The 26,599-nt window shown below is 63.3% G+C and overlaps 10 protein-coding genes and 1 non-coding gene across 11 annotated transcripts; 5 read left to right on the plus strand and 6 right to left on the minus strand.

Moving 5' to 3' along the window:
- Positions 1-307: 307 nt before the first annotated feature.
- On the minus strand, positions 308-2,523 carry dotC_0 (Efflux pump dotC; the record flags this gene model as incomplete). The annotated part of the gene is made up of 5 exons (XM_062772730.1): positions 308-936; positions 974-1,617; positions 1,653-1,982; positions 2,279-2,402; positions 2,445-2,523. 5 exons carry the CDS (start codon positions 2,521-2,523, stop codon positions 308-310), a joined length of 1,806 nt encoding a protein of 601 aa, XP_062628714.1.
- Positions 2,066-2,146, plus strand: LOC62_04G006165. Its single transcript has one exon. It is a non-coding gene; the product is annotated as a tRNA-Arg (tRNA).
- A 2,113-nt stretch (positions 2,524-4,636) lies between the features above and the next one.
- TIF45 (Eukaryotic translation initiation factor 4E) lies at positions 4,637-7,362 on the minus strand. Its single transcript, XM_062772731.1, has 6 exons — positions 6,913-7,362; positions 6,528-6,869; positions 6,358-6,461; positions 6,096-6,306; positions 5,545-5,659; positions 4,637-5,454 (listed from the first exon to the last, which is right to left on the minus strand). The coding sequence occupies exons 1-6, from the start codon at positions 7,132-7,134 to the stop codon at positions 4,679-4,681; spliced, it is 1,770 nt and encodes a 589-aa protein (XP_062628715.1). The 5' UTR covers positions 7,135-7,362; the 3' UTR covers positions 4,637-4,678.
- A 361-nt stretch (positions 7,363-7,723) lies between these two features.
- TFB3 (RNA polymerase II transcription factor B subunit 3) lies at positions 7,724-9,080 on the plus strand (the record flags this gene model as incomplete). Its single annotated transcript, XM_062772732.1, has 5 exons — positions 7,724-7,948; positions 8,013-8,101; positions 8,140-8,292; positions 8,332-8,405; positions 8,449-9,080. The coding sequence occupies 5 exons, from the start codon at positions 7,724-7,726 to the stop codon at positions 9,078-9,080; spliced, it is 1,173 nt and encodes a 390-aa protein (XP_062628716.1).
- Positions 9,081-9,344: 264 nt separating this feature from the next.
- Positions 9,345-11,177, minus strand: AFUA_2G14360_0 (putative endo-1,3(4)-beta-glucanase; the record flags this gene model as incomplete). Its single annotated transcript, XM_062772733.1, has 5 exons — positions 9,345-10,192; positions 10,250-10,417; positions 10,555-10,631; positions 10,778-10,822; positions 11,074-11,177. 5 exons carry the CDS (start codon positions 11,175-11,177, stop codon positions 9,345-9,347), a joined length of 1,242 nt encoding a protein of 413 aa, XP_062628717.1.
- A 904-nt stretch (positions 11,178-12,081) lies between these two features.
- On the minus strand, positions 12,082-16,138 carry TPM2_0 (Tropomyosin-2; the record flags this gene model as incomplete). The annotated part of the gene is made up of 4 exons (XM_062772734.1): positions 15,546-16,138; positions 15,316-15,475; positions 13,821-14,666; positions 12,082-13,781 (listed from the first exon to the last, which is right to left on the minus strand). The coding sequence occupies exons 1-4, from the start codon at positions 16,008-16,010 to the stop codon at positions 12,082-12,084; spliced, it is 3,171 nt and encodes a 1,056-aa protein (XP_062628718.1). The 5' UTR covers positions 16,011-16,138.
- Positions 16,139-16,377: 239 nt separating this feature from the next.
- mug71 (Diphthine--ammonia ligase) lies at positions 16,378-19,254 on the plus strand. The gene is made up of 9 exons (XM_062772735.1): positions 16,378-16,548; positions 16,586-16,797; positions 16,835-17,092; positions 17,179-17,737; positions 17,966-18,273; positions 18,309-18,590; positions 18,634-18,904; positions 18,948-19,055; positions 19,092-19,254. Exons 1-9 carry the CDS (start codon positions 16,389-16,391, stop codon positions 19,208-19,210), a joined length of 2,277 nt encoding a protein of 758 aa, XP_062628719.1. The 5' UTR covers positions 16,378-16,388; the 3' UTR covers positions 19,211-19,254.
- A 232-nt stretch (positions 19,255-19,486) lies between these two features.
- gls2 (Glucosidase 2 subunit alpha) lies at positions 19,487-22,437 on the plus strand (the record flags this gene model as incomplete). Its single annotated transcript, XM_062772736.1, has 2 exons — positions 19,487-20,234; positions 20,270-22,437. The coding sequence occupies 2 exons, from the start codon at positions 19,487-19,489 to the stop codon at positions 22,381-22,383; spliced, it is 2,862 nt and encodes a 953-aa protein (XP_062628720.1). The 3' UTR covers positions 22,384-22,437.
- A 195-nt stretch (positions 22,438-22,632) lies between these two features.
- gcv3 (Putative glycine cleavage system H protein, mitochondrial) lies at positions 22,633-23,453 on the minus strand. The gene is made up of 3 exons (XM_062772737.1): positions 23,290-23,453; positions 23,043-23,189; positions 22,633-22,986 (listed from the first exon to the last, which is right to left on the minus strand). The coding sequence occupies exons 1-3, from the start codon at positions 23,387-23,389 to the stop codon at positions 22,763-22,765; spliced, it is 471 nt and encodes a 156-aa protein (XP_062628721.1). The 5' UTR covers positions 23,390-23,453; the 3' UTR covers positions 22,633-22,762.
- Positions 23,454-24,046: 593 nt separating this feature from the next.
- Positions 24,047-25,056, plus strand: FIS1 (Mitochondrial fission 1 protein). The gene is made up of 4 exons (XM_062772738.1): positions 24,047-24,370; positions 24,409-24,573; positions 24,623-24,712; positions 24,761-25,056. Exons 1-4 carry the CDS (start codon positions 24,232-24,234, stop codon positions 24,838-24,840), a joined length of 474 nt encoding a protein of 157 aa, XP_062628722.1. The 5' UTR covers positions 24,047-24,231; the 3' UTR covers positions 24,841-25,056.
- On the minus strand, positions 25,051-26,392 carry gaaC_1 (L-threo-3-deoxy-hexylosonate aldolase). The gene is made up of 2 exons (XM_062772739.1): positions 26,104-26,392; positions 25,051-25,837 (listed from the first exon to the last, which is right to left on the minus strand). Exons 1-2 carry the CDS (start codon positions 26,363-26,365, stop codon positions 25,095-25,097), a joined length of 1,005 nt encoding a protein of 334 aa, XP_062628723.1. The 5' UTR covers positions 26,366-26,392; the 3' UTR covers positions 25,051-25,094.
- Positions 26,393-26,599: the final 207 nt, after the last annotated feature.

Raw genomic sequence — 26,599 nt, forward strand, 5'->3', positions numbered from 1 at the left:
ACATTGACACTTGCATTCATTGATCACCGTCAAAACAGGGCCCCGTGGTTACGTCTCCGATTGGGAAACTACAAGGCCCGGGCTACTAATTGTGTTACCAAAAAGCCTTCTTCTTGTGGCTACTACATAATGGTGTTACGAAAGGGCCTTCGTCTTGTGGCATCTATCTCTATCACTAAGCATATCTATCGTTTACCCAGTCTGTCTATTCTCAACACAGTCTATCTGTTGTCGTTCTTACAATCTCTATGGGGGTGGGCGTCCAGGCTCTGATAATAGCTGCCCTTTTGTCAACTTGTTCCGCTCATCAGTCCTCCATGGACTTTTTGTGGTTCGACGCCTTGTCGTCTACCTCCTCCCTGAACGTCTCGGCGCTCATCTTCGGGGTATTCGGCGCCAGAGTCGACGAGCCAGACAGCGGCTCGCGGTCGCCGTAGGCTAGGTTGGGAACTCGTGCTTCCAGCGATGGCGAGTCGGGTGCTGACTTGTCGCTGGCCGAGCCGATGTCCGTCTTCTCGCTATTGACAGACGCTGCCTTGCCGCTCTCGACGTCGCCGCGGCCGTTCTTCTCGGAGAGCTCAGGCGCGTCGGCCCTGAACTTGACTTCCTTGATGAAAAACGTGAGGACAAAGTAGAATGCGACGACGCCAAGGAAGAAGAGGAACACCTTCCGCAGCCCAGAAGCGTATACCTCCCTGATGTCCTGGAGTACTTCGTCTTCCAGCCCGTCGAACGCGAGGGACGATTCTACCAGCATCCTTTCCTGATCGTCGGACAGGCCGTCGATACGGTGGAGGCCACTCTTGACGGCGGCCTGGTAGAGGGCGTTGGCGCCCGCCAGGCCGACCGAGCTGCCGAGCGTGCGGAAGAAGTTGCGGCTGGCGGTCACGACTGCGCGGTCCTTCTCCTCTGTCGCAGCCAGCGCGGCAATGAGGGCTGGTGGGGTCAGCGCCGCAGCCTAATTCACACTCACAAGGCTGGAGGACGGTGCCGATACCGAAAGCCTGCAGCTGGAGCAGGGTCATCGACAGCGCTAGCGGCGTCGACACCTTCCACAGCTGCTGTAGTCCCACGGACAGCGTCCATACCCCGGCGCCGAGGACCACGACGCGCTTGTACTTGTTCGTCGAGGACACGTACCATCCCGCGACGACGGCCCAACCCGCCTGCGGCATTGAGTACGACAGGCCAAGCGCGCCGGCCGCGAGCGGCGTGCACACCTTGACGTACTGGAGGTATATGGGGATGTAGAAGATGCCGGCGAAGTATGCTAGGCCGATACAGAACTGCCCCAGCACCGCGGTGGTGCTCGAGGCCGTGGCGAAGATACGCATCGGGAGGACGGGGAGCCGCGCCATGCGCCACTCGACGAGGATGAAGCCGACCGCGCACACACAACCAGTAGTGAGCAGCGCAATCACGATACTACTGTCCCATGCGAAGATGCTGCCCCCGCCCGAGATGGGCACGAGGATCAGCACCGTTGCAGCTGCGCTGAGGAGCACGCCCGCGTAGTCGATCTGCGCGAGCTTGGTGCCCACCGAGCCGGTGACGGGCTTGAGGGGGAGGGCGAACTGGCATCCGACGCCACAGAGCGCTCCCAGAATAGCCGTCACACTTTGGTGTTAGCCTCGCAACGGCCCGAAACCTACTGGAAGAGCCAGCGCCACTGGCCGGCAGTGGCCAACCCACCGCCGATAAACGGGCCAGCGGCGTTGCCGAGCGAAATCGCAACACTCAACAAGCCCTGATACTTGCCCCGCTCTTTGAGCGGCACGACGTCGGACACGATAATCATGGACAGGTTGGTGGCGCCCCCTCCTCCAATGCCGCTGATCGCGCGGAAGACGTACAGCTGGACCGGCGTCTTGGCGAACCCGCACAGCAGGTTACCGAGCACGAGCGTGGCGAGCGAGACGACGAGGCAGTGCTTGCGCCCGAAGACGTCCGACAGGCGGCCGTACATCAGCTGGAAGGTGCAGCTGGAGGGTGGGTCAGCATGTGGCCGGAAAGGGGAGCGAGTGTGGCGGCTACATATAGCGACTTGACAGCCCCATCCCCCATAGCCCGCTTAGCTCAGTGGCAGAGCGTTGGCCTTCGGTGCACGGAGAACCAACGGTCGTAGGTTCGACCCCTGCAGCGGGCTGTTTTTGGGCGCGGTGACTCGTGAAGCCCTCGGTGCGTTGATCACGGCGTTGACGGCGCCGATCCAGGTCCAGGCGCCACGGCATTCCTCAGCCACCACCAAGTGGCGCCACACAGGCACACAGCGACTCACTTGGCCACCCAGTACGCCGTGCCGACCCAGCTGATCGTCGCGCTCGCGTTCAAGGCGTTGCCTATCACCGGCGCGGCGGTCGCCACGGCCGACTGGTCCATGAACGCGATGAACATGGCCGAGCCTGGTGTCCGTCAGTGTGCGTCCTCAGGCAGCGGCGGCGTACAGATGCCGGCGTAGATTATCATCAGGCGCCGGAGGGGGAGGCGGGTCGCCTGGTCTTGCAGCTCGATCTCGGTGGGCATGGTGGTGGTGGTGGTGGTGAGCCGCTTGAGGGAAGAGGAGGAGGGCAGTGACCGTATACATATCACTACAGCAGGCGCCACGCAGCTCACACCAGTCTTCCACACCAGTGCCGTCCGACCACGCCACGACCCCTCAAACACCCCTGCCCCACTCTTCGTATCCATAATTCTCCCTAGTTCAGGCCGTCGTCGAGCTCTATCTCAAAGTTTATCTCTTAGCGTGGCCTCGAACACGACGAGGGGGGTAGCAAGATGGACGGTGGAGCAGGCGTAGAGCCCGCCATCGCCACACTGCCAGTACGTGCAACTGCCGCACGGCTTCCTAAAGCCGATGCATATCGGGCTAGGATCGCTAGAACAAAGTCGCCGACTGCGCAACCCACATGGGTCCGCAACGTCATGCCGGGACGCAATCACGCCCTATGTGCGAGCCAGAATCCGGTGACATGTCGACGGCTAGTTTTGTTTCGTGTAGTTCTTCCAGGCTGGCAGGCTGGTGTTGTCTAGTTGAGCCAGTGCGTATCGGCGCCAGCGGGCCTGGAAGGCTTGGCTGTTTCGCGAGCGCGACCGACCCTGGAAACACCATTGCGTGACTCTGCATACAGGCCGGTGCGTCCATTGCGCTGCGTTGCGCCGCGACTGCCAAGGAGGCTCTAATGTATGTAGCGTGGCAACGGGTGCCACGCGCCACTGTTTCGGCCGGTTGGTTGCTGCAGAGACCAACCACACAGGTACCCGGCGGCACCGTCATGCCGCCGGCCTGCCGGGCACCTGCCACTCTTGCAAAAGCTTAATGCACTGGCACCATCGGCCCCGATCTTGCGCAACCAGCGCATGCGTCGCCGCTGCGCTGGTGCTCAGCTAACTGCGGAGCTATGAGACGGAGTGGGTCTCGCACGTTTCCTGCACCGCGTGTGTGCGCCGGATAAGATTTGGCCTTGGTTTCACCACTCTCACTGGCGTCACGGCTGTCGCTTATGTTGGTTGGTGTGCGGTCGTGTCGTGGCGCGCGAGCGAGCAAGCGGTGACGTTTCGGCGTCGACGCGGCGTGGCATGCCGTTCCGTGCCGTACCGTGCTCGGCGGGGGTGGACATGCCTGCACCTCGATAAGTACTGCAACCACATGCCTCTCCGAAACGTGGATGCCTGTCCATGCTCATGCCCTCTCAATTTAGTCCTAGCACCCACCGCACAACCAACGTGCGAGCTATTTCCAGCGCCCATGTGCCCCCTGTACCGCCGGAAGGCGAGCGATATGGCGAGCGCGGCATGCTCCGCTGTTCGCAGAAGCAGCAAGGGGGGGAGATAGCAGCGTCCTTGGCAGGGTATGCGATAACGTCCAACAAGACTAGGTTAGTCGTCGTGTAGCGCCACACTACAGTGCTGGTGTTTCCCACGGCGGGACACATGTCCAGGCTCCGTCGTAATGTTGGCACGCGCTTGGCGCCCGTGTGTTGGTTGTGCGGATTCCACGGAGGTCAAGCTGGCTGCGCACTAGCGCGTGCAAAAAATCAAAATCAGGCAGCTGGCGGCTGGCTGGATAATGACGCGCAATCAGCAGGAAGCGATGGTGAGCTGCCTCGCGATGCATGCACGCCGCGTGGTCCACAACTAGAAACGCAGTAGGCGTGTGAATCGGACGGAGCCTTGGTGCGCGGTAGCGTGATGCTTGAGCTTGCTTGCGGGTTGTTGTGCGGAGGCCAAGCTCCGACGCGCGCGAGCGGCGTGCCCTCACTACCAGCGACAGGCCAGCGTCGCCGTCGGCGTTGAACGGACATGTGTCCACCGTGGCCGAACGTGCGTCCCGCAGCTCTGAACGCCGCTTGGTGTACGTCGCATCCTCCGTCGGCTGTGAACGGCTTGGCGGCGTTAATCAAGTCGGTCACTTTAATCGGACATATACTCGGCGCCGCTCCAACCCAATCCGCATCGGCAAAGTTGGGGCCATGACCTTGAATCGAGGCCGCGTGGGTCGGCGATCAAGCTCAGTTGCGTCGTTGTCAGTCTCCCCGTCAGAATTTCGAACACGGCGTGCGGTGTCTCGTCGCTTCGATACCAAGCTCCAGTGTCAGACCCTCGGCATGCCCCCGTGTCAGACCCTCTCCAAGCCCAGCGTCAGTCCCTCCCTCCCCAACACCACTCCAAACACCATACATCATGCCTTGGACCGCTTGATCTTCTCGAGCAGCATGTCCATCCTCGAGCCCATGTTGGGCTGACCGCGCCTAGCCGAGCCGAGCGCGCCGCGAGGTGCCGAGCTCTTGTCGTGGTGCTTGCTGAATGCGTCGCGCTTCATCGTGCGGAGGGAGGGGAGGGGCTCGGCCGGCGGCACAGGCTCCGCTGCCGCAGCCTTGCCCTTGCCAAACTTCTTGCCGTCAAACTTGCCATTGCCCTTGCCCTTGCCCTCCTGGTCGTCCCTCTTGCGAGGCTGCAGCTTGTAGGGGTGCGAGACCTGGCGCTTGAGCTCGGAGCCGGGGGATCGCGATGGGCCCGACGAAGGCGCGGGGCCGGCACGACTCCTCCGCCGGTCGTCCTCTCCTGGTGCGGGGCCAGCGCGGCTACGCCGCCGGTCGTCGTCGCCCGGTGCGGGTCCAGCGCGGGAACGCACCCTCCTGTCGTCTGGCGTCTCGTCCTCGTCCTCGCTGCCAGAGCGGCCGCCGACCGCGTCCTCGTCGTCATCCTCCTCGTCCGAGTCGGAGAAGTCGTCGTCGCTCTTCGGCACCGCGAATGGGTCATGGCGCTTCGGCTTGGCCGCGCTCTTGCCCTTCGTCTCGGACGAACGCTTCGAGCTCGATGCAGCTGCTGCTGCTGGTGCCGGCGCGTCGGGGTCGCGCTTCAGTCGTGTAGAGGACATGCCCTCGGCCGCGAGGACCTTGGCGTACTGCTTCTTCACCTTGGCCGCCTCGATCAGGTTCGCCTTGAGCTTCTGGGCTGGTGGTGTCAGCTCGATCCACAAGACCCCCGAAGCTGAGCCGTGGGACCCTCCAGCGCCGCCGACGCTGTTCGCGAGCTCCCACTCACCTCGTCCCAGGTAGGCGTCCTTTGGCGCGTGCTTGGGGCCGACCTTGAAGCCGCCTGCTCTTCCTCCTCCATGCCCGCTCGGCGCCGTCTTCTTTCGTGGTTGCACGCCCGCCTCCTTTTGTTTGCGTGTGATGCGGGGCATGATGAGAGTGGAGTGTTGTTGTTGATCAAGTCGAACGAGATGTCAATGATGGCTTGCCGCAGAAATATCTGAGAGCGCGCCGTGCCTGAAAACAGAAAATGACGGCGGGAGAATTCTTGCCACCAGCAGCAACAATGGGTCGTGTGGCCAAGTCCAAATGCGGGTCTTACATCAATCTCGAGCATGCTGCGCTCATTCCCGGGCCTGTAGTGCAAGCCCATACGCGTACCGAATCCAGCTGTAGCCAGCTACAGCATGTCGCACCCCACGCGCTCTCCAGAAACCATGCATAAGCTCTACATGATACACCAACGTATGCGGCGGCCGGGTCCTCCCCGGCACGGATATCTCAACTGGACTTAAATGACAATCTGGCGGGTTAGCTCGTCAACCTACGGAAGCAACCCACCTTGTTGCGGTTTCCCTTGCGCTCCGAGTCCTTGTGCGACTCGAAGGTGACCTCGGTCTGGAAGCCGCCCGTGACGAGCTTCTGGTCGAGGTCGTAGCTGAGGACCGAGACCTTGAAGTGGCGGCCAATGGTCATGATGCGCTTCATCAAGGCGTCCGTCTCGGGGGCATTGACATCGGGAGCGTCGCGCGTCCAGATGGAGATACGGTAGCTGGTGGGTCAGCTGAGTACGTCGAGCAACAGGGTCCATAGCTTGACTCACAATCCTGGCCTGGACGAGACGATGACACCGGTGACGAGGTCCGAGTTCTCGGGAACCGAGCCGTCCAAGGGAGTCTCGAAAGTCTCGCCGATGGCAGCGAGCATCTGGCGGCGTTAATACAGCTGTTTCCCTTCGGTGTCCACAGCCGCACAGCCCCACACCCCACTCACAGTGTACAGCCAAGCCTTGTCAATGGTCGCCTTGGACTTGTCACGGGGCACCTGGATGGCCCACTTGCCACCGTTCTTGTTCTGAGGGTCCTCCCAAGCGGGGATGATACCGTTCTTGAACAGGTAGTAGTTGGCCTTGCCTGGCAATTGGCTGGGCGAGACAATGTTGTGGTAGACACCCCAGAACTCCTCCACAGAGTCAAACTCGATGACCTTGCGGATGTCATCGAGCCATCCTCCCGAGTGGCCACCGGGGGCAGTGAGCGACGTCTGCGGCGTCTTTGGGAGCGCCTTTGATTGAGGCGAGTCAAAGTAGAGGGTCCACTTGGACGACAGGGGGTGCTGAGGGGGTGAGCTCCACTCCGATGTCCCAAGCTCCACCTACCTTGATGTTGAAGCGGCGGGCGTCGTGGAAGATGGTCTTGGGGGATCCGTCGTCCTCCTCCTCCTTGATCTCGCCTTCCTCGAGCTCCTCCTCGTCCTTCTTCTCAGCGTCCTCCGTCTTGGGCTCGTCGGAGATGGAGGCGGCGGCAAGGGCCTCGGTGAGCGTCTTCTCATTCGCAGCCGCGGCGGATGCGGGGACCGAGGTCGCGGTAGCGGTCGCCATTGTGAATTAGGGGCGGGTGGAGCAGGTGGTGTAGGTTATGTCACGATCTCTGTCGGGGCGGTCGTCGTCGACTCTGAGGGATCGCCGGGGCTATCGGTCGGTGGATCCAGCCGATACTTTTGAATTCGATGTACGCAGAAGATTCGCTCTACGTGACTGCGTCGCTGTCTAATTGCAATGTGTTTGACAGCACAAGAGTGTGTTGAGAGTTGTGGAGATGGTCGACCTCGAAGAAGTCGCTTGACGCAAGCAGCGGCAAGCCCAAGTCACGATGAAAGAGGAGTTTTCCACTCATTGTGACCACGTGGAAAAATAAATGACGTGGATAAATTGATACCGACCGATACCGGATGAGATGGCTCGAAGTCGACGTCACAATACAAGTGCGAACTGCATCTCGATTGTTGCTGACAACTCTCGACATTGTACAATATCATCGCAAGAAACACCTACAACACTGTAACTGTCACAAGGGGGATATCCTGTGACTCTGTTGGGCTCGCCAGCCATCAGTGACCACGATACCAGGTTGCAAACGCCACACGAAACTCCTTCCTTCCTTCCTTCCTGCCTCCTTCCTCGCCTCACCATGTCAGCACGACCACCAGTAGCTAGGAGGCCTCTCAACGCCGTAAGGCGGCCAGGAGCCCCACCAGGAGGCAGTGGAGTCCGGCGACCGGCGGTCCCAGGGGGCAGCGGGCAGGGCTCTCGCCCCGGCGCGAGCTCTGGTGTTGTCACAAGTCGAGGGAATGAAGAGGGGTTTCTCTACATGGCTGGTGTGCAAGATGCTAGTAAACGGGTGACGGAGTACCGTGTGAGTAGTGTATTGCGGCTCGGGTCATCATATGCGAGTTAGCCGTGCACTGCTAACTCTCTAGACGGACGAGGATACCTGCCCGATCTGCCACACGGACCGACAGTTCGACAAGAACCTCCGCCTCTTGGTGTCGCCATGCTACCACAAGATGTGAGTTGCCTCTGGTGGTACATCAACTTACAATCCAGGTGCGAGTCGTGTATCGACCGGTTGTTCAGTCTCGGCCCAGCGCCCTGCCCGCAGTGCCAGAAGGTGCTGAGGACGTCCAACTTTCGGCACCAGACCTTCGAGGACCTCAAGGTTGAGAAGGAGATAAGTGTGCGGCGGCGAATGGCAGAGAAGTGAGCTAGTACGATTTAGGCAGCAAGCTAACCACCCAGTTTTAATAAACGCGCCGACGACTTCCCCACAAGAAAGGAATACGACGACTACCTGGAGGAAGTGGAGGACATGAGTGAGTCACCGACTCCCGGATCGGGCGAGACTAACTTTCCCAGCGTTCAATCTGCTCAACGACGTCGATGTCGCCGCGACCGAGGCGAAAATCGCGGCCTACGCACGAGACAATGCCGGTCTGATCGCGACGAACCAACACAAGGCGGCGATGGAGAAATTGTCCCAGACAGAGCGGGACGACATTGAGCGGCGCGCGCGTGCCGAGCGGATGCGCATGATCGAGGAGGCAGAACGCGTCGAGGCGGCCGAGGAGGCGCGCGCGCGCTCGTCGGCAGTGGACGCGCTCTCGCGCGGGGGCAACGAGGACGCGAGTGCCATAATGAACGCGTACCATAAGGCCAAGGAGTCGCGTGCCGCCGCGCTCGCGGCCACTGTCCCGCCTTCCTTGGCCGCACTGTACGCCAACACGGAGGGCGACACGGCCCACGCTCCCACGAGCCCAAGCTATGCTGGCCCGTACGTCGCGATCCCGTACTCGGACCCCGAGAAGGCCGAGTACACGGATTGGTACAAAGCCAAGGACTCGTACGTCGACGGCCGGTCCGGCGTCATCTGGGCCAAGGAGGACCGCGAGGGCAAGGTCCGCGGCGGAGGGTGGGACCTGCAGCTCTTCTGGGAGGTGGAGGTGCGCACTGCGGTTGAGGCGCTGTCGATTGAGCCGTTGCGCGATTAGGAGAGACATAACACTGCATTCATAGACCATGTACTCATATGACGTTCCGCGGCGTGGAGCAGGCTGACTAACTACTGGCAGCTTTTCGCTAACCACCGACCACCCTCCTTTGCGGAAACACGTCATGCATGGAATATTGTTCTATCAGGGTAAGAATCCACTGTCCATCTCAAGATTGGCAGCCATCCGAAGGGGAGATCTAGACATGATGGCGCCTTTGTCTAAGCGGCACGTAGGCCGCAGTGTGATAAGCGTTCAAGCCGCTTAGAAGGCAATGGCCATGCCGCTGGCAATGCCGGCGGCAGCGACGGCACCCCAGGCGAGGTAGCCAATCGACGTGTCGAGGACGGGGCGGGCCCAGGAGGGCTTGCTCGACGAAGAGGGGGAGGCCGAGCCGCCCGAGCCCGAGGCGCCGCCCGCACCGCTCGACCCGCTGGGGGCAGCGCCACCGGTGGTCGAGTTTCCGCCAGCGGCAGCGCCCTGCGAGCCGCCGGGGGATGAGTGCGACTGGCCGGCCGACGTGGGGTTGGTCTCGAACGAGGCATTGGAGAAGACGTTGACGTAGTTGATCTCGAAGTAGGCATTTTTGTAGGTCGCCGAGGCGTCGTTGATCACGTACTGCGTGTAGCAGGTGTTGGTGCCGGTCAGCGGGGGGCAGGTCTGCTCGAGGGTCGAGGCGACGCCGGCCCACGAGCCACAGAGCGTCGTGGTGAGCGTGATGGTCTGGGCGGAGAGCGAGTTCTTGAGGTCGCAAGTCGACGAGTCGTACCACGCGACGGGGGTGCCAAACGCGCTCGTGTCAATGGTCTTGGCGTCGGCGGTGAGCGAGGCGGGGACGTTGGCGCGCGAGAAGAACCAGATCTTGATGAAGGCGTCGGTCCACTCGGTCACGAAGACACCGCCACCCGCAGCGGCGAACCCGGCGCCGTACGAGTTCTCGCTCGGGTCGGTGACGACACAGCCGGCGTCGTAGTTGGCGCCAATCGTGCAGTTGTCAAATCCGGGCGTGCCGGTGAACTGCGACTTGGACTGGGTGCAGATCTGGCCTGTGTGCAGCGCGATCTGGTTCTTGGTCTGCTGGTTGATGCCCTCGACAATGTCGATTTCACCGCCTGCGCGTGGGCGTTAGCGGCTGCGCAGCTACGCCTACGCCGCAGCACACCACTCACCATGCGGCCAGTTGGCACCCTGCGTCCAGAAGGCAGGCCACACCGAGCACCCGTAGGGCATGTGCGTGGCATCGAACACGATGACCGTGTTGGCATTGTACGCCTTCTTGGAGAAGAGGGTCGGCGCGTAACGCTTCTCGTTGTAGGGCACAAAAGTCGTGTTGTCGACTGAGCGAGCCGGGTCAGCAAAAGGAAGCTCAAGCTCAATGCGGTCAAGTGGCGCGCTCGGCGGGCAACTAGCCCGCGGAGAAACTAGCCGCGCGCGGCGCGGTCGCTCGCGCGTCCAAGTCAAACACGACACGCACCCTTCAGGACGAAACGGCCCGCGTCGTTGAGGTAGAGGAGGGACGTGTTCTGCGGGGTGGCCCAGAAGACGTCGCCGCTGAGGGTGGTCAGTGGGTGTGCGCTGGGGATGGGACGACGAGCTGCTGAGGTTCCGGCGAGTCCGTGGGCCACGGGCTTGCGGCGACGGGCAGCGCGTCGCGCCCACGGGCTGCCGGCCTCAGTCAGCCCGCCAAAGCAACTCACTTGGTCGTGTTGTCATAAGTCGAGACGGGGAAGTTCCAGCCGTCGCTGCGGCGCGTCAGCAGAGCACGGTTGGTGCGGTGCGGGCAGCGCGGAGAGGGAGGGGTTCCGTCGTGCCGTCGTAACACGATGCACGCGGGTCAAGGCGGCGGCAGCGACGACCGCGCGCCGGCATCACACGCCGAGCACGCGCCGCGCCGCGCCGAGATTGCTGAGCGCACGGCCCGACGCCGCCGCGGCGCCTTCCTTCCTCCCCTCCCCTCCGCTCGGCCCTCCGCTCGCCGCCAGAGCCGACTCACAGGAAATTCGCGCCCTTCATCGAGTCGAGGATGGGGTAGGTTCCGGCCTGGACGAGGGCGGGGAGGAGCGCCGCGAGGGCGGTGAGCGTGGTGGCCGTCTTCATGTTGTGTACGGAAGGAGTGTGATGGGGAGTAGTCAAAGTCGGGAGATAAACACAAAATCAAGACTAGTGTTGGTTCGTTGACTGGTTGGCGGCGAGCGAGCGAGGCGGGTGGTGTGTGCACAGTCAGTCTGTCGTCGACGAGGCGCTGCTACTGCGAGATGGAAAAAGAACGAGCGTAGGAATCAAGATGGTGGAGAAGTTGTCGTCGTCCAAGGCGCAGCAATGCATAGCAAAGTATAGCCACCTAGAGACAGCAGACAGAGTTGCGCGCACCCCCGCCGGCGCGGCGCCGGGCGGGCGGGCAGTGACGCGCGCCGCGCGCGCCGGCGGTCGCCCGCTTGGCTGGCCTTTTTTCGTGTCAACAACCAACCGTGGCGTCCCTGTATGCGGTGTCTGCCGGCGAACGACGTCGCTGCCCGCAGCTGCCTGCCTGCGTGCGTGAGAGCGGAGGGGGTCGCGCGAGCAGCGAGCAGATGCATGCATACCGCGGCCGTCGTCGTCTTGGCTGGACATCGTGCAGAGCATAGCTCGCAGTGTTCGCTGCCTGCCATGCATCCACGCAACAACCCCCGCGCCGCGCCGCGCCGCGCCGTGCCTCCTTGTTGTTTTGTTTCGGACTCCAGCGCCGAGCCGAAACGTCGCCCACCCGACGACTTTCCAAGTGGCAGCCAAGACCAGCGTTTGCATCACCGCCAAGCGGGCAGCGACGGACGCGCCCTGACGCAGATCCATCACAGCCAGCCAGCCAGCCAGACCTGGGGGTCGATCCATCACCGCCTCCCTCCCTCTGCTCGCGGAATGCATAGACACCGTGTCAGCTACTGCGCACGCATGAGTCATCCCGTCCACTGCAACATTAACATATACATGACATGTATTATACGACATAGCCCTAGTCACGTCCTCATGCCCCGTCGCCGCGCGCCGGTGGTGTCGTGGCCGGCGGAGTCGTCCGGGGCGAGGTGAACGGTGCGGCAGTGGGCGAGAGGGGAGGGAACGCCGTCCCAGGCTGCTGCTGCGGCACCGGCGAGCCCTTCTGGCTCGACGTCGATGCCGTGCGCGGCTTGCCGCTGCCGATCGGGGCGGGGCCCGGGCCAGCGAGCACCTGGCTGGTCGGCGCGAGCACTGCGCGCGTCACGATCGACGCCAGGCTCGGGCCGGTCGCGCCGGCTGCTGGGCGCACCGCTGGGGCGGTGGTAGGCAGAGGCGGGAACGCCGGCTGCGACAGCGGCGACTTGGCGCCTGCGCCGCCAACCGGCGAGGCCGGTGCCGCCTGCGCTGCCTGCTCGGCGAGCACGGACGGCGGTGGGTGGAAGTTTGGCGTCGGCCTCGGGCGCACATTGTTGGGGAGGTAGATCCTATGCTGGAGGTGTGGTGGCATCAGTGCCGTGTGCAGCGCCGAGTCGGCCGCGGTTGTCGAGTTGACAGGCGAGCTACTCGCCGCAGAGGGGAGGAACGGCACGGCAGCCGGGTTCGTGCCCGACCCAGAGGGCCCGCGACCGAGGGCTGGAGAGCCTCCACCTACAGCAGCCTTTGGCAGTGGAGGGTTCCAGTTTGAGGATGAGGCCCCACCAGGGAAGAACTGCCCCGGCGGTGCCGCGGCTGGTGGCCGGCCGCCAGAAGGGAATCGATGCTGGAATCCGCCGCGAGGGCGGAACGAGGGGCCAGTGTACCCCGCGTTCAGATTGGTCAAGGAAGGCCGGTTGGATAACGGCCGGTTGTCGAACTGGTTGTTGTAGTCGCCTGGAACCGCAGCGTGCGGCTGGTGCCAGCCGGGATAATAGCCCTGCCGGCGCAGAGACCGCTCCTCCTCTGCCCGCCGGTCGAGCTCCTCGCGCTGCCTCTCGAGATCCTCTAGGCGCTTCTGCAGTTCGCACTTTTCGGCCTCCTTCTTCTCCTTCTTGGCGCGCAGCTTGTCAATCTTGGCGGTGATGTCGGCCAGCTTCTTGTCCTCTTCCGCACGGCTCTTCTTGTCCGCTTCCCGTGCGTCCTCTTCCACCTGCTTGACCGTCTTCCACTCGCCGCGCACACCCTCGACCTCGGCTGTGACGACGGCGAGCTTGGCTTCGAGCTCGGGCAGGCCGTTGCGAATGTCGGCTGCCTCCTCATTGGTCGTCTCGGCGGCGGCCCAGCCCTGCTTGACCTGCTCCTGCAGCGCAAGATACTTTTGCTTGTTGCGCTGGTCGTTGCTGCCGGCCTTCTCGTTGCTCTTCTTCATCGACTCGATCTCGGTTCGCAGCGAGGCCTCGGAGCGCTGGGCCGTCTTTCGCGCCTCCTTGATCTGGAGCTGGAAGTGCTCTCGCTCGGCGTGAGCGGCAGCGATAAGGTGTCGTGTCTGCGCCGTCTGGGCGTCATGGGGGCTGAGAATGGAGGTCGGGACAACATGGCCATCCGACGTCGGGGGCGGTGTCCTGCCGGGCGACGATGGAGGTTCAGGCAGCAGTGACGACCCCAGGGGTGATGGGCCTGGAGGCGCCGTGTTGACCGAGTTGGATCTGGATCTTGGTCTTGATCTGGACCGCAGCGAGTTGGCTCTCGAGCGCGCATGAAGTGTAGAGTTGGACGGCGATACTGGCGGGATAAGGATGGCGTTCGACACAGGTACTGTGTATGTCAGCACCGTCCCCAAGCCCAGGCACTCACCAAGCTCCTTGGCCTCGCTGACCAGCCCGACAATCTGCAGCTCAATCTCGTGCTCCTTGGACGGATCCAAGTCGTACACGACGACGACAGCGCGCTCGCGGTCCCAGCGCGGCTGTTTCTCGTGGGCGGCGGCGTGGCTCCTCGTCGGCCTGGTATGCGGCCGGTGGGCATCGCTCGCGCCAGCCGACTGTCGGTGTCCTCGTCGCCGGCGCGCGACCGTCGCCACGCCGGGCACATTCGACTCGTCCTCGTCGTTGCCGGCATGCTCCCAGTCGTCCTCCCAGTCGCCGTCCTCGTCCTCGCCGTCGCCGTTCGTACCTGCGCCAAACCCGTCCTCGTCGTCTGCGTCGTCGCTCACATGCGCCACGATGCGCGACCACGGCATGCCGTCCACGGTGATCACGACACCGTGGCTGAGCATGTCCTTGAACGTCTGGCCGTCGGCGAGCATCGAGCTGAAGGGGTACGCGCCGGGGATGAAGCCGTGCGGGCCGGCCCCGTCCTCGTCGCCGTCGTCCCCGCCGTCTTCGCTATCTGCGCCGTGGGGCACGTTCAGGTTCCCGCCCGACGCGCCGCCACCGCGTTTCTTCTTCTTCTTCTTGCCGCTCGAGTTGGCATGGGACGACGAGCCAGCGTGTCCGTGGTGCGAGTGCGAGTGCGACTGGTGATGTGATAGCGAGTGAACGACGTGCTGTGCCGGCGCATGATGATGGTTTGCTGATCCTGATGGGCTCGCGCTGTTGCCTGGTGGGGAACGCGTGAGGGCGAGCGTGACCGAGGTCGGTGCGAGCTCCAAGATTGCGATGGAGAGGGGTCGAGTATGAGGGGAGACCGAGTGCCATTGGGCTGATGAAGGCGACATGCTTGCGCGTCGAGCGTGAGGGTCGTCGTCCTTCTTTTGAGAAGCAGGCAATGCAATGCAAGGGGAGAGGGGGAGGGGAGTGCGGTCTGTTCGTCAAAGTCAAAGTAGTGATGGTGGTCAATTGCGGGTTTCAAAGTGCGTCGACGACGTTTGTGCAAGCAGTCAGTCGGCAAGCTGCTAAGTCGGCGCTCGGGCAGACCGATGACTTAACGGGATCAAATTATTGAAACGATCGATCCAACTTTGTTGGAGCGGAGATGACACTCCGCTCCACGTGGACCACGTGCCACTCCGCTGGCTGACGTAGCAATACGTCCTGTATTGGTGGGTGGGCTTGAGAGGCTCGGCGATCGCTCCTCCTGGCCTCCTGCAGCCATCACCGACGGCCAGGCGATACACAGTGCTCGCCCCCTCCCTCCTCCTCCTCCTTCTTGCATGCATGCATATCGTGGGCACACAACTACAGGTACACGCCCACGGGCTTCCATTCCTTCTTTCGACTGTTTTTCAACAATAGCTCTGATGTGATCATCCGACGCGGAGACCGAGGAGGAAGCCAGCCACAAAGGTGGCGCGTTCTGAAGGAAATCAGCCTCGCCCCATCCAACAACACCAGTTGCCACGCCCACTCACGCTGGAAGTTGGCAGTCAGGAAGTCGACAATACCGTTGTACACCTGCTTGACGGTGGGGTACGTGACCTTGCCGTCAGCGCCGACGGTGCCAATCTGGTTGTCGTAGCTCTTGTTGATGGCGTTCCAGTCGACCGAGACGAACTTCTTGGACGAGAGGTACTGGGGAATGTCAGTACAGGCAAAAGGAGCGCTGTATGCCATAGACAAGTGTGGCGCTCGCCCGACTCACCTGGAGGAGAACGTAGATGCCACCAAGAGCAAACGCGAGCGCCTTGAGACCCTTCTTGACAAACACACCAGCCGAGATGCCACAGACGGCGCCAAAGCTGAGCTGACCAATGGAGAGGATGCTCTCGACGGGCGGGTCGTCGGCGACACGGGCAGGCGGGGTGGGGTTGACATATGTCTGGCGGATGCCGGCGGGAGCAGGGGCGGGTGCGTCGAGCTTGGTACGCGGCGCGAGGGAGATGCCGGCGAGGCCGAGGCCGATGGCGTACATGAACGCGTTGGAAGCGCGCGGCTTGGGGCGGGCCTGCACGCGCGTAACCACCTGGGCCTGCTGGAAGCGGGCGTGCAGGCTGGATGCCTTGGGCGGGGTGGAGAAGAAGCGCGATGCGTTGGCGGCTGGAGCCGGACGCGGGGCGTGCGCTGCCCGCAGGAGCTGTGGGAGGAGGCCTGTTCGGAGCGACGACATGGATGGGGTGTGGAGAGTGGAGTAGATGAGTGAGTGAGTGGGCAATGGCAACGTGTGTGGTGGTGTTGGATGTGGTGGGCGGTGTTGTTCCGATCCTCGGGTGTTTAACGGGCCAGCGTCGGTCGTCGTGAGAGAGGATGAGAGGAGCCCGTTGGGGGACAGGCAGGCAGGCAGGCCGTCGTGCCGTGATGTGAGCGAGATGCCAGCTAAACAACGCGCGCGACGTCATCGCATGCCCGATCAAGCGAGATGGCAAGGGGAGCACGCGGAGGGAAGCCCAATCTCCGTGACGCAAGTGGAGGCCTGAGCCTCAAAAGTCAGTTCAGACAATCTGATCAGCGTCGGTCAGGTCACAACAACAACAACACGCATACAGCCATGGCCGCAAGCAGCGATGAGCTCGTCCTCCCAGGAGTCAAGCACAAGGTTATCTGCCTCGTCTCTGGCGGAAAGGACAGCTGCTTCAACCTCATGCACGTCGTCGCAAACGGGCACGAGGTCGTGGCCACGGGAACCTTGACGCCGCCGCCGAGCGTTGGTGAGTTCCCATGCCGTCGAAGCGAACTCACACCCAGACGAGCTCGACTCGCACATGTACCAGTCTGTCGGCACGTCGATGCCGCCCCTCATCGCCAAGGCGCTCGGCCTGCCCCACTTCTCGCGCGTGATCCGCGGCACGGCGGTCGAGCAGGGCGCCGAGTACGGTTCGCGCGAGCGCGGGGGCGAGGGGTCGGGGCGGGAAGGCGACGAGACTGAGGACTTGACTGCGTTGTTGAAGGATATCTTGGTGAGTGGGTGGAGGAGGACGATGGCTGATACGCCAGGCGGCACACCCCGACGCTACGGCCGTCGCATCGGGAGCCATCCTGTCCAACTACCAGCGCTTGAGGATAGAGCACGTGTGCCAGCGGCTCAAGCTCACGTCGCTCGCGTACCTGTGGCAAAGCAAGCAGCTGCCCCTGGTCAGCAGCATGATCAGTAGTGGGCTCGACGCGATCCTGGTCAAGGTGGCTGGTGTCGGGCTGGGGGAGAAGCACGTCGGCAAGTCTCTCTCGCAGCTGTTCCCACACCTCGCCCGATTGGTGAGTGCCGCCGCGCCAGTGCAGTGCAAGTTCCGCTGTTCCGCACCTGTACTTGCGCACGCGCACGAGCTCACCCTCGATCTCAGGAAGCAATGTACGGCGCACACCCCGCCGGCGAGGGGGGCGAGTATGAGTCGCTCACGCTCGACACGCCGCTCTTCTCCCACCGCCTGCGGATTGTGCGCTCCGAGGTCATCCTGACGGACCCCGAGCCCTCGCCCGTCGCCTACTTGCGGATCGACGAGGCGGATCTCGTGCCCAAGGAGGGATGGACACGGCCCAGTGTGCGCGAGCTGCGTGCGCTGCTAGGTCTCGAGGACCCCGTGCGCGGCAGAGAAGACCTGGACGAGGAGGGACTCGAGCTGCTCGATGACATTGGCGATGTGCAGGTCATGGCGGGTGCGAGTGACGACAGCAGCAATGACGGCCAGCCACCAAGAGGCACGAATGACGACGAAAGCGGTGTGATCGACAGCGTCAGTCGAGGTCAAAGCGGCGGCAGCAGCAGCAGCAGCAGCGGTGCGCCAGAAGGTGGTGTTCGATTTGGGCGTCATGGGCACTGGTTTGCAGTCACGGCTCATGGTCACTCCATCGACGGCGACGATGTCGGGCAAGAACTGCGACGGTGCTTTGACGCAATCAAAGGTGCGTGGCGTCCGAGACGAGCGATGCGCGTAGAGAGGGCGTGCGTGCAGGCGTCCAGCTCGTCGAGCATTGCAATATGCTGCGGCCTCCTCGTGTTGGGCGTAGCATCACTCAGTGCGAGGAGGAAGAGGGGGGAATCGAGGGAATGGGAATGATCGAGCACCGCGGCCTTCTTTTACTGACACGTCGTCAATCCCCCTCTTCCTCTTTCTCTCTTCCTTCCATCAGCCAAACTCGCACTTTACAACCTCTCTCTTCCCCTCCAAGCAACACACGTAACACTCCTCCTATCAACTATGACCTACTTCCCGGTCGCGAACGCCGCCTACGTCGAGCACTTTGGCACCTCGCCCCCCTCGCGCGCGACCGTCGCCGTCCCCCTCCCCGAGGGTGAGCGCGTCCGCGTCGAGGTTGTCGGCTTTGACGACGTCGTCGGAAACAGCGGCTACAAGGTCGGCGACCGCTCGGCCCTCCACGTCCAGAGCGCTAGCTACTGGGCGCCGGCCAACATTGGCCCCTACTCGCAGGCCGTGACGGTGGGTTGACCTTCGTGAAGGGTACTAACCCTCAGGTCGACGGCCGCCTGCACATCGCCGGCCAGATCCCCCTCCGTCCCGCGTCGCTCACCCTCCCCGAGCAGCCTGTCGCCCCGGGCAGCCCGTACCCCCACGAGGCTGCCCTCGCTCTTCAGCACACTCGTCGTATCATCGACGCCCTCAAGGACCCCAACGCGACCGGCGGCGGCTGGCAGGGCTGGGGCGAGGGCACCGTCGCGTGGTTCAACAAGCCCAAGGGCGCTGGTGCCGAGGGACCGTGGGTCTCTGCCGAGGCGTACAAGCTCTGGGCCGCGCAGGTGAGCAGCTGACTCTGGTCTGGGAGGAGAGCTGACACCACAGAACAACTTCACCGGCGCCCCCGTCGCGTTTGTCGGCGCTTCTGAGCTTCCGCGCAACGCCCTCGTCGAGTACCAGACCAACCTCCACACCGGTCGCAAGGGCTACACTGGCTACGCCCCGGAGAAGCTGGGTGTCATCTCCGACTTTGAGGAGGGCTACCACGTCGATCTCAAGGGCGTCTACAGCAAGGGCGAGGCGCGTGGCGCGTACTGGGAGACGGCGTATGCTCCTGCTGGTCTTTCGGGCGGCCGCGCCGTGATCTTCCTCCCCGGTGGGTATGCAGTACTGCTCTAGGAGACGCTCTGACCCACCAGACACCGAGGGCATCCAGGAGCTCGACACGTTTGCCGAGCTCGCCGAGGTCCTCTCGCGCGCCGTCACGCTCCGCGTCTACCACCGCACCTTCATCTCGCCAGAGAACGGTGAGTTAACATAGCCTCAACGTCCTAACTCCCCAGAGCCGCTCATCAAGAAGGCCATCGCCAACGGCCGCAACTGGACCGGCATCCCCGTCACCGAGGTGCGCGACATCCACGGGCGCGAGTACCCGCTCGCCATCGAGGTGTTCTCGGCCTAGCCTGGGAATGGGCATGGCCTGCATGCGGGCTCGTAGGATTTGTACATAGACATGGCATGCAGTCGTCGCGGACGATCAGGATTCTTGGATTCTTGCTCAGGGTGGAGCCCCTGGTGGAGGTGCCACTGTCGCGTGAGTTGCCACGTCAAAGCGCGTCGCCGAGCCCCACGTCATGGTCGTCGCGCAGAGCAGTGCCGCCGGTTCAACGACACCATCACACTTCCACTCCTCCAACACGCTGCAGCTCCAACCTCACCACCACAAGCTGCAGTGAAGATGCGCTTCGCTACAACACTAGCGCTCCTCGCGCTCATCGCAGCGCCAGCCACGACCGCCGTGAAAAAGGAGGACTTCAAGGAATGCGCGCAGACGAGTTTCTGCCGGCGCCTGCGGTCGATCGCGGGGCGGCAGGAGGCCGCCGAGGCCGACAAGCCTGGCTCCTTTGCTAGCCCGTACACGGTGGGCAGCGCCGTGCATACGCCAGGCATCGACACCGGCGCGTCGAGCTGGACGTTCCCGCTCAAGTCGAGCCTGTACCCCGCCATCTCGTTCTCGCTGCGCGTCGACGCGCTCGCGGGCGGCTCGGTGCGGGTGCGCGTCGACGAGGTCGGCTCGAGCACCAAGTGGAAGCGGTACAACGAGACTGCGCGCTGGGCTTTGCTTGATGCCGAGCCGGCCCTGTCGAGCACGGCAAGCATCAGCACCGCGAACGGCGTGAGCACGCTCGCGTACGGCGACGGCCTCACCCTCGAAATCACGCACTCGCCGCTCAAGATCGTGCAGAAGCGGAACGGCGCCCCGCAGGTCGTGTTCAACGAGCGCAGCCTGTTCCACGTCGAGCACTTCCGCACCAAGCCCGAGCCCATGCCTGAGGCTGTGGAGGGAGAGGGCGCCGAGGGCGACGCCGGCGCCGAGCAGGTCGTGCTCGCCGCGCCTGAGACGCCCGACCGCTCGTGGTTCGAGGCCGACGACAACGACCTGTTCGAGGAGCGCTGGAAGCAGTGGACAGACTCGAAGCCAAAGGGTGGGTCGCCGAACGTAGTAGAGCTGACCTGCCAGGCCCCGAAGGCTTCTCGCTCGACTTCTCGTTCCCAGGCTCGGACCACGTCTTCGGCCTGCCAGAGCACGCGTCCCCGCTCTCGCTGCCTTCGACCGTCGGCGAGGGCTCGTACTACACCGAGCCTTACCGCCTGTGGAACGTGGATATTTTCGAGTATCTCGCCGACTCGCCGATGGCGCTGTACGGCGCGGTCCCGCTGCTGCACGCGCACAACAAGCAGAGCAGCGTCGGCGTGCTCAACCTTGTTGGTTCGGAGACGTGGGTCGACGTCGCGCACACAGACGCGGGGGTCAAGACGCACTGGGTGTCCGAGTCGGGCATTGTCGACTTCTTGCTGCTGCCTGGCCCGCGCCCGACCGACCTGTTCAAGCAGTACGCCGACCTGACGGGCCCGGCGCAGATGCCGCCCCAGTTCGCGACGGCGTACCACCAGTGCCGGTGGAACTACAACACGCAGGCCGAGGTCATCGAGGTGCAGGACAAGTTTGACGAGGCCGACATCCCGCTGGACGTGACGTGGCTCGACATCGAGTACGCCGAGGAGCACCGCTACTTTGACTGGGACAAGAAGAACTTCCCCGACCCGGTCAAGATGCAGGACGAGGTCGCGTCCAAGGGCCGCAAGATGGTGGCCATTGTCGACCCGCACGTCAAGAAGCAGGACTCGTTCCGCATCTACACCGACTCGCGCGACCAGGACATCCTGATCAAGAAGGCAGACGGCAGCAACTTTGACGGCTGGTGCTGGACCGGCTCGTCGGTCTGGGTCGACTTCTTCAACCCCAAGTCGTGGGAGTGGTGGACCAAGATGTTCACGTTTGGCGTGTGGAAGGACTCGACCAAGGCGCTGTTTATCTGGAACGACATGAACGAGCCGTCCGTGTTTGACGGCCCCGAGATCACGATGCCAAAGGACAACATCCACGTCGGCGGCTGGGAGCACCGCGACGTGCACAACATCAACGGCATGATGTTCCACAACCAGACGCAGCACGCCATCACTGTGCGCGAGGCCGACGCCAAGCGTCCGTTCGTGCTCTCGCGCTCATACTTTGCCGGCTCGCACCGCTACGGCGCAATCTGGATCGGCGACAACCTCGGCACATGGGACCACCTGGCTGGCGAGACGGCCGTCTTCCTGTCCAACTCGATTGCCGGCATGTCGTTTGTCGGCTCGGACGTGGGCGGCTTCTTTGGTAACCCGAGCCACGAGATCCTCGTGCGCTGGTACCAGGCCGGCGCGTTCATGCCCTTCTTCCGTGCGCACGCCCACATCGACACCAAGCGCCGCGAGCCGTACCTGTTCGACGAGCCAATTCGGGGATACATCCGCGACGCGATCCGCCTGCGCTACCAGCTCCTGCCTACGTGGTACAATGCGTTCCACGACGCCGCGACCCACGGATACCCCGTCATCTGGCCCCAGTACGCCTACTTCCCCGAGGACGAGGGCGGCTTCGCCGTCGACGACCAGTACTATGTCGGCGACTCGGGCCTGCTCTTCAAGCCTGTGGTCACCGAGGGCGCGACCACCACCGACGTCTACCTCGCCGACAACCAGCCGTACTACGACTACTTCAGCGACCGGGTGTACCCTGCTTCTGCCAAGCCGCGCAACGTGACGATCGACACGCCGCTCGAGGCGTTCCCGCTCCTCATCCAGGGCGGACACATTGTGCCCAGCCGCCAGCGCGTGCGCCGCGCCTCGACGCTCATGTGGCAGGACCCCTTCACGCTCGTCGTCGCGCTCGACCGCGACGGCGGCGCCAGCGGCCAGCTGTACCTCGACGACGGAGAGGGTTACGCGTTCGAGAAGGGCGAGTACGTGCACCGCACGCTCAGCTTCAAAAGCGAGCGCTACAGCGGCACGCTCACGTCCACCAAGGCGGGCGACAACGCGGCAGACAATGCGTGGGCCAAGAAGATTGCCCACGTCGGCGTCGAACGCGTCGTCGTTCTCGGCTTCCGCGGCCTGCCGTCGTCGGTCACCGTTGCCGGCAAGGACGCCGAGTTCGAGTTCAAGGTCGCCAAGCGCGGCGTCGAGAGCAGCGTGCTTGTCATCAAGAACCCCGGCGTCAAGGTCACCGACGACTGGGTGATTGAGATTGCCTAGGCGCAGGCGTGAGAGTAACGCAGATGTGTAGAGATGCAGTCAAGTCGTGCAGTGAACTGCGGGGCAGCGACCTCGACGCCGTATTGTCCAAGTTGGCGTCGAGCACACCGTTGTGCTAGCTTCCCGCAGCCTGCCGTAGGTGTGGAATGGGTAAAGTCAGTTGTGAGGCTAGCAGACATCTGTGTCATCCTCGACGCTGGAATCTCGACCATCAGTACGGTTTTTCGACATTAGTGCAGTTAGTTGCATTGCAGCCTCGCCTCTGTCGCACGACCACCCGGGTTGAGCCTGTTACATTGTTTTCTGATCTGGTCTGGGCATGCAGGGTCGAGCTTCGCCTGCTGTCCGTCTACACAACAACTCTGCCGTACTGCTGCGCTTAAGCACCCTCGCAGTGGGCCTTGTACGCCTCCGCGTCGAGAAGGGCGAGGAACTGGCCCTCGTCCGACACCTTGATCTTGGCGAGCCAGCCGTCCTGCTCGGGGCTCTTGTTGAGCAGCGACGGCTGGTCGCCGAGCGCCTCGTTGATCGCCTCGACGACGCCAGAGACGGGCGCGTAGATGTCGGAGGCGGCCTTGACCGACTCGACGGCGCCGATGGACTCTGGGGGTGTGTTAGCTCCGCGACGCAATGCCTGGTCCCGCGACCGCACGACTCACCGCCCTCCTCAACCTCGGTGCCCTCCTGGGGCAGCTCGACAAACACGACATCGCCGAGCGCCTTCTGCGCGTAGTCGGTGATGCCGACGACGCCGATCTTGGTCGCGTCGTCGTACGTCACCCACTCGTGGTCCTTGGAGAAGCGGGCTGGGCGTGGGGGTTAGCACAGCGTCCTCATCTCGTCTCGTCGCTACCGCGGGGCGAGCTCGCTATCGCTCGCTCGCTCGCGCTCGCGCTATCTACTCACTGGTCGAGCCGAAACGCACGCCAGCAACGCGGGGCGCGGCAGTGAAGCGGGGCGCGCGGAGCGCAGCGGCGACGGGGCGGGCGAGGGCGCGGAGGGACATAGTGGTTGTGGAGGAGGTGGGTGAGTAGTGAGTAGAGAAAGAAGAGTGAGATGGGTCGGTCGAGATGTCGAGGACGAGGTGGTGCAGTCGGCGCGGTTTGGCATCCTGGTTGGTCGTGACATCATTTTCCAATCCAGCAACAGGCTTGGAAAATACGCGGCGCGGGGGGACAGATTGTAATGGGAATAAGCGCGCCATTAGGCCAGGCCATTAGCCCTGGGCATTAGGAATAGGTTAGCCCCGGCTAACGCTTCACGCCGCGCCGTGCGTATTTTCCATCACGGCGCCACGATTGGACGGCGTAATTTCCACTTGGACGCGGGGTCGTGTCGGGCTGATTTCCACCAGCGACTCGACTAGCCGAATGTCGGGTAGGGTGGCTTGGCTCGCGCTCACGGCGCTCGGACCTCGGGGCGGGGGGAGCAGCTCGCTGGCTGCGAGATGCATGCTGCGCCATTGTAGTGATGGCTGCAGGTTGCTTCAAAGCTGGGTGCCACTGCAGTTGCCTGCCGCCTTACCGCGCGTCACGTGGCCGGCTACTTGCTCCTATGCGAACACGCGAGAATGATCCCGTCGTCGCCCGCCCTGCGATTGCTCGTCGTTGCCTGTTGTCGGCATGGATCGCCGTCGTCACTGCAACGGCGGCAACCACCAGCACTTTGTGTACAGCTTTGGACGGCGAGAATACCTGGCATTCTTACACTTTACTCTCTCACTGTCTCTTGCACTCTTACACTCTTAACCATCACTCCTTCCTTGCCACCTCGCACAACGTCGAGCACACCAGCAAGACTCCAACTACCCATCACCAACCACCCAACCCTACCCCCACCCCCACCCCCATGACATCCTCCACCGACCTTCCCTACGCCGCCGAGGCGGAATCGTCCCTCGGGTACGACGAGCTCGAGGTGCTTCGTAACCAGTACTACAAGGAGATTGAGAGCGGGCATGTGACGACGCAGTCCAAGTTCAACTATGGTGGGTAACAAGTACGTGTTTTACAGCTCACCCGCCAGGCTGGGGCCTCGTCAAGTCTGCCTCGCCAGAACTGCAGACCGAGGGCGTCAAGCTGCTGCAGGAGATCTACTCGGCGTCCCCGAGCCACAGGCGCGAATGCACGTTCTACATCGCGGTCGGGTACTACAAGCTGCGCAACTACAGCCACGCCAAGACGTTCAACGGTGGGTTGGGCGAGGAAGGATGGCGGGGAAGAAGCTGACGCCGCGACAGACCTCCTCCTCGCTGTCGAGCCAGAGAACATGCAGGCACAGTCGCTGCGACAGCTGATTGACAAGGCCGTTACACGCGACGGATACATTGGTGGGTTGAGCTGATGTGAACTTGTGGGTTGCAAGCTGACCACGCCAGGCATGGGCATCATTGCCGGCGCTGCAGCCGTCACTGGCATCGTCCTCGCCAGCGTCATCAAGCGGGCCACGCGCAAGTAGACAGAGACGCACGTAGGACCCTTGGATTTCGTTTGAGATATGACTGTGGTAGAGAGCGATTGTGCGTGGCGGCCCGACTCGGCTGCCGCCGGCGACCCCAGGCGTCTTCTCGCTTCACCGGCCACGCTTCTCTTCCCCCCGCTCACGCTTCGCTTGCCTCACTGTAGATGAATCTGTACCACCCCTATGCCACACACACGCCAATGCCAACACCTGCATACACAACCAATGCCCATGTTGTACAAGTCTTTAGTCTACAGGCTCTGCTCAAACTCCCAGTCCTCCTTGAGCTCGACCTCGACGAGCTTCTTGACCTCGGGCGAGGTGGGGCCGAGGGGCAGGCGGGCGTAGCCTCCGAGGCCCTGCTTGACGAAGTAGTCGAGCGCGTGCTTGGTGCCCTGGATGCCGGCCTTGACAATGATAAAGTCGGAGCGCGCGACGCGGTCCTGGAGCTCGAGGGCCTCCTTGAGCGCGGCGGCGTCGCCGGCCAGGCCCTTGACAGTCTGCTGGTACAGGCGGTTGATGGTCTTGGGGAAGATGTTGCCCGTGCCCGTGATGCAGCCGGTGTGGCGCGCGAGGACCGCAGGGAGGAGCGACTCGGAGAAGCCAGGGAGCACCTGCCACTGGCCAGTGACGGTGGTCTGCTTGAGGGCGGCGCCGTGGCGCGCGAGGAAGTCGGCGCTCTGGGTGTGCGCGGCCAGGCGCTGGCCCTTGCCGATCATGGCGCAGGTGAGCTTGGCGCCAAAGCAGTTGGGGTGCTCGGACAGCTCGATCAGCTCGTCGGAGTTGAGGTCGATGCCGGCGGCGGCTCCGGGGAAGTTGTAGATCATGACGGGGAGCGGCGACTCGTCGAGCACCTTCTTGAAGAAGCCGAGGATCGCCTGGCGGTCACGGCCCATCGCGAACGAGAAGTAGCCGGGGCAGATGACGATCGAGTGGGTCGCGCCGGCCTCGGCAGCGTCGCGCGCGAGCTCGATGGTCGTGGCCGCGGAGCCGCCTGCGGGGGTGTTAGCGGGTGTTCGGGGTTGGCTGGGTGGGGGAGGGGGCTGAGTCGGGTGGGGGAGGTCGAGCACGGCGGCGTGCGGCGTGTGCTCCGTGTGCTCGTCGCACACGTCACACTGGCAGTGACACGGCCAGTAGCACACTACACCCAGCGGCACAAGCAGGCAACGCTCGCGCCAATCTCGACGCCATCGCGTGACACGGCCCCCGCCCCACCCACCCCCACTCGCCGCCAAATACCGCTCCAATCGATCCACTCACCACCAGTGCCCGCAAGCAGCGGGGTGCCAGCGAACCCGGCGCCGTCGAGCGCCTTGCGGCCGGTGCTGATGACGAGCTTGCGCTCCTCACGGCTGAGGTGGGATGCCTCGCCGTTCGTGCCGAGCAAAACGATGCCGACGCCGGCCTGCGCGAGGCGCACGACCTGCGCGGCGATCGCGTCCGTGTCGATGCTCTCGTCGGCCTTGAACGCCGTCGTGAGGGGCACCGAGACGCCGTTGGGCCAGAGCTTGGTAGCGGTCATTGTGTGTCAGTGGGGGGTGAGGATGGGGGAGGAGGTGGTTGATAGGAAGGGGAGAGGGGGGGTCAGGTGGGTGCTGTGGTGGTGTTAAGTACCACCCCGTCCGCCCGGGCCGGGCTCCGGCGCGAAAGACGACCCGGCCCAGGCCGTGCGTGCCTCCTGGGTGGGAGACAAGTAGTGCTGCAGTGTCGGCAGGTTGCACGCCGGCTCGAAGCGGCACGGGGAGAGAGGGCCAAG

The sequence above is a fragment of the Vanrija pseudolonga genome, chromosome 4 (genome assembly GCF_020906515.1).
Source record: "Vanrija pseudolonga chromosome 4, complete sequence".
NCBI lineage: Eukaryota > Fungi > Basidiomycota > Tremellomycetes > Trichosporonales > Trichosporonaceae > Vanrija > Vanrija pseudolonga.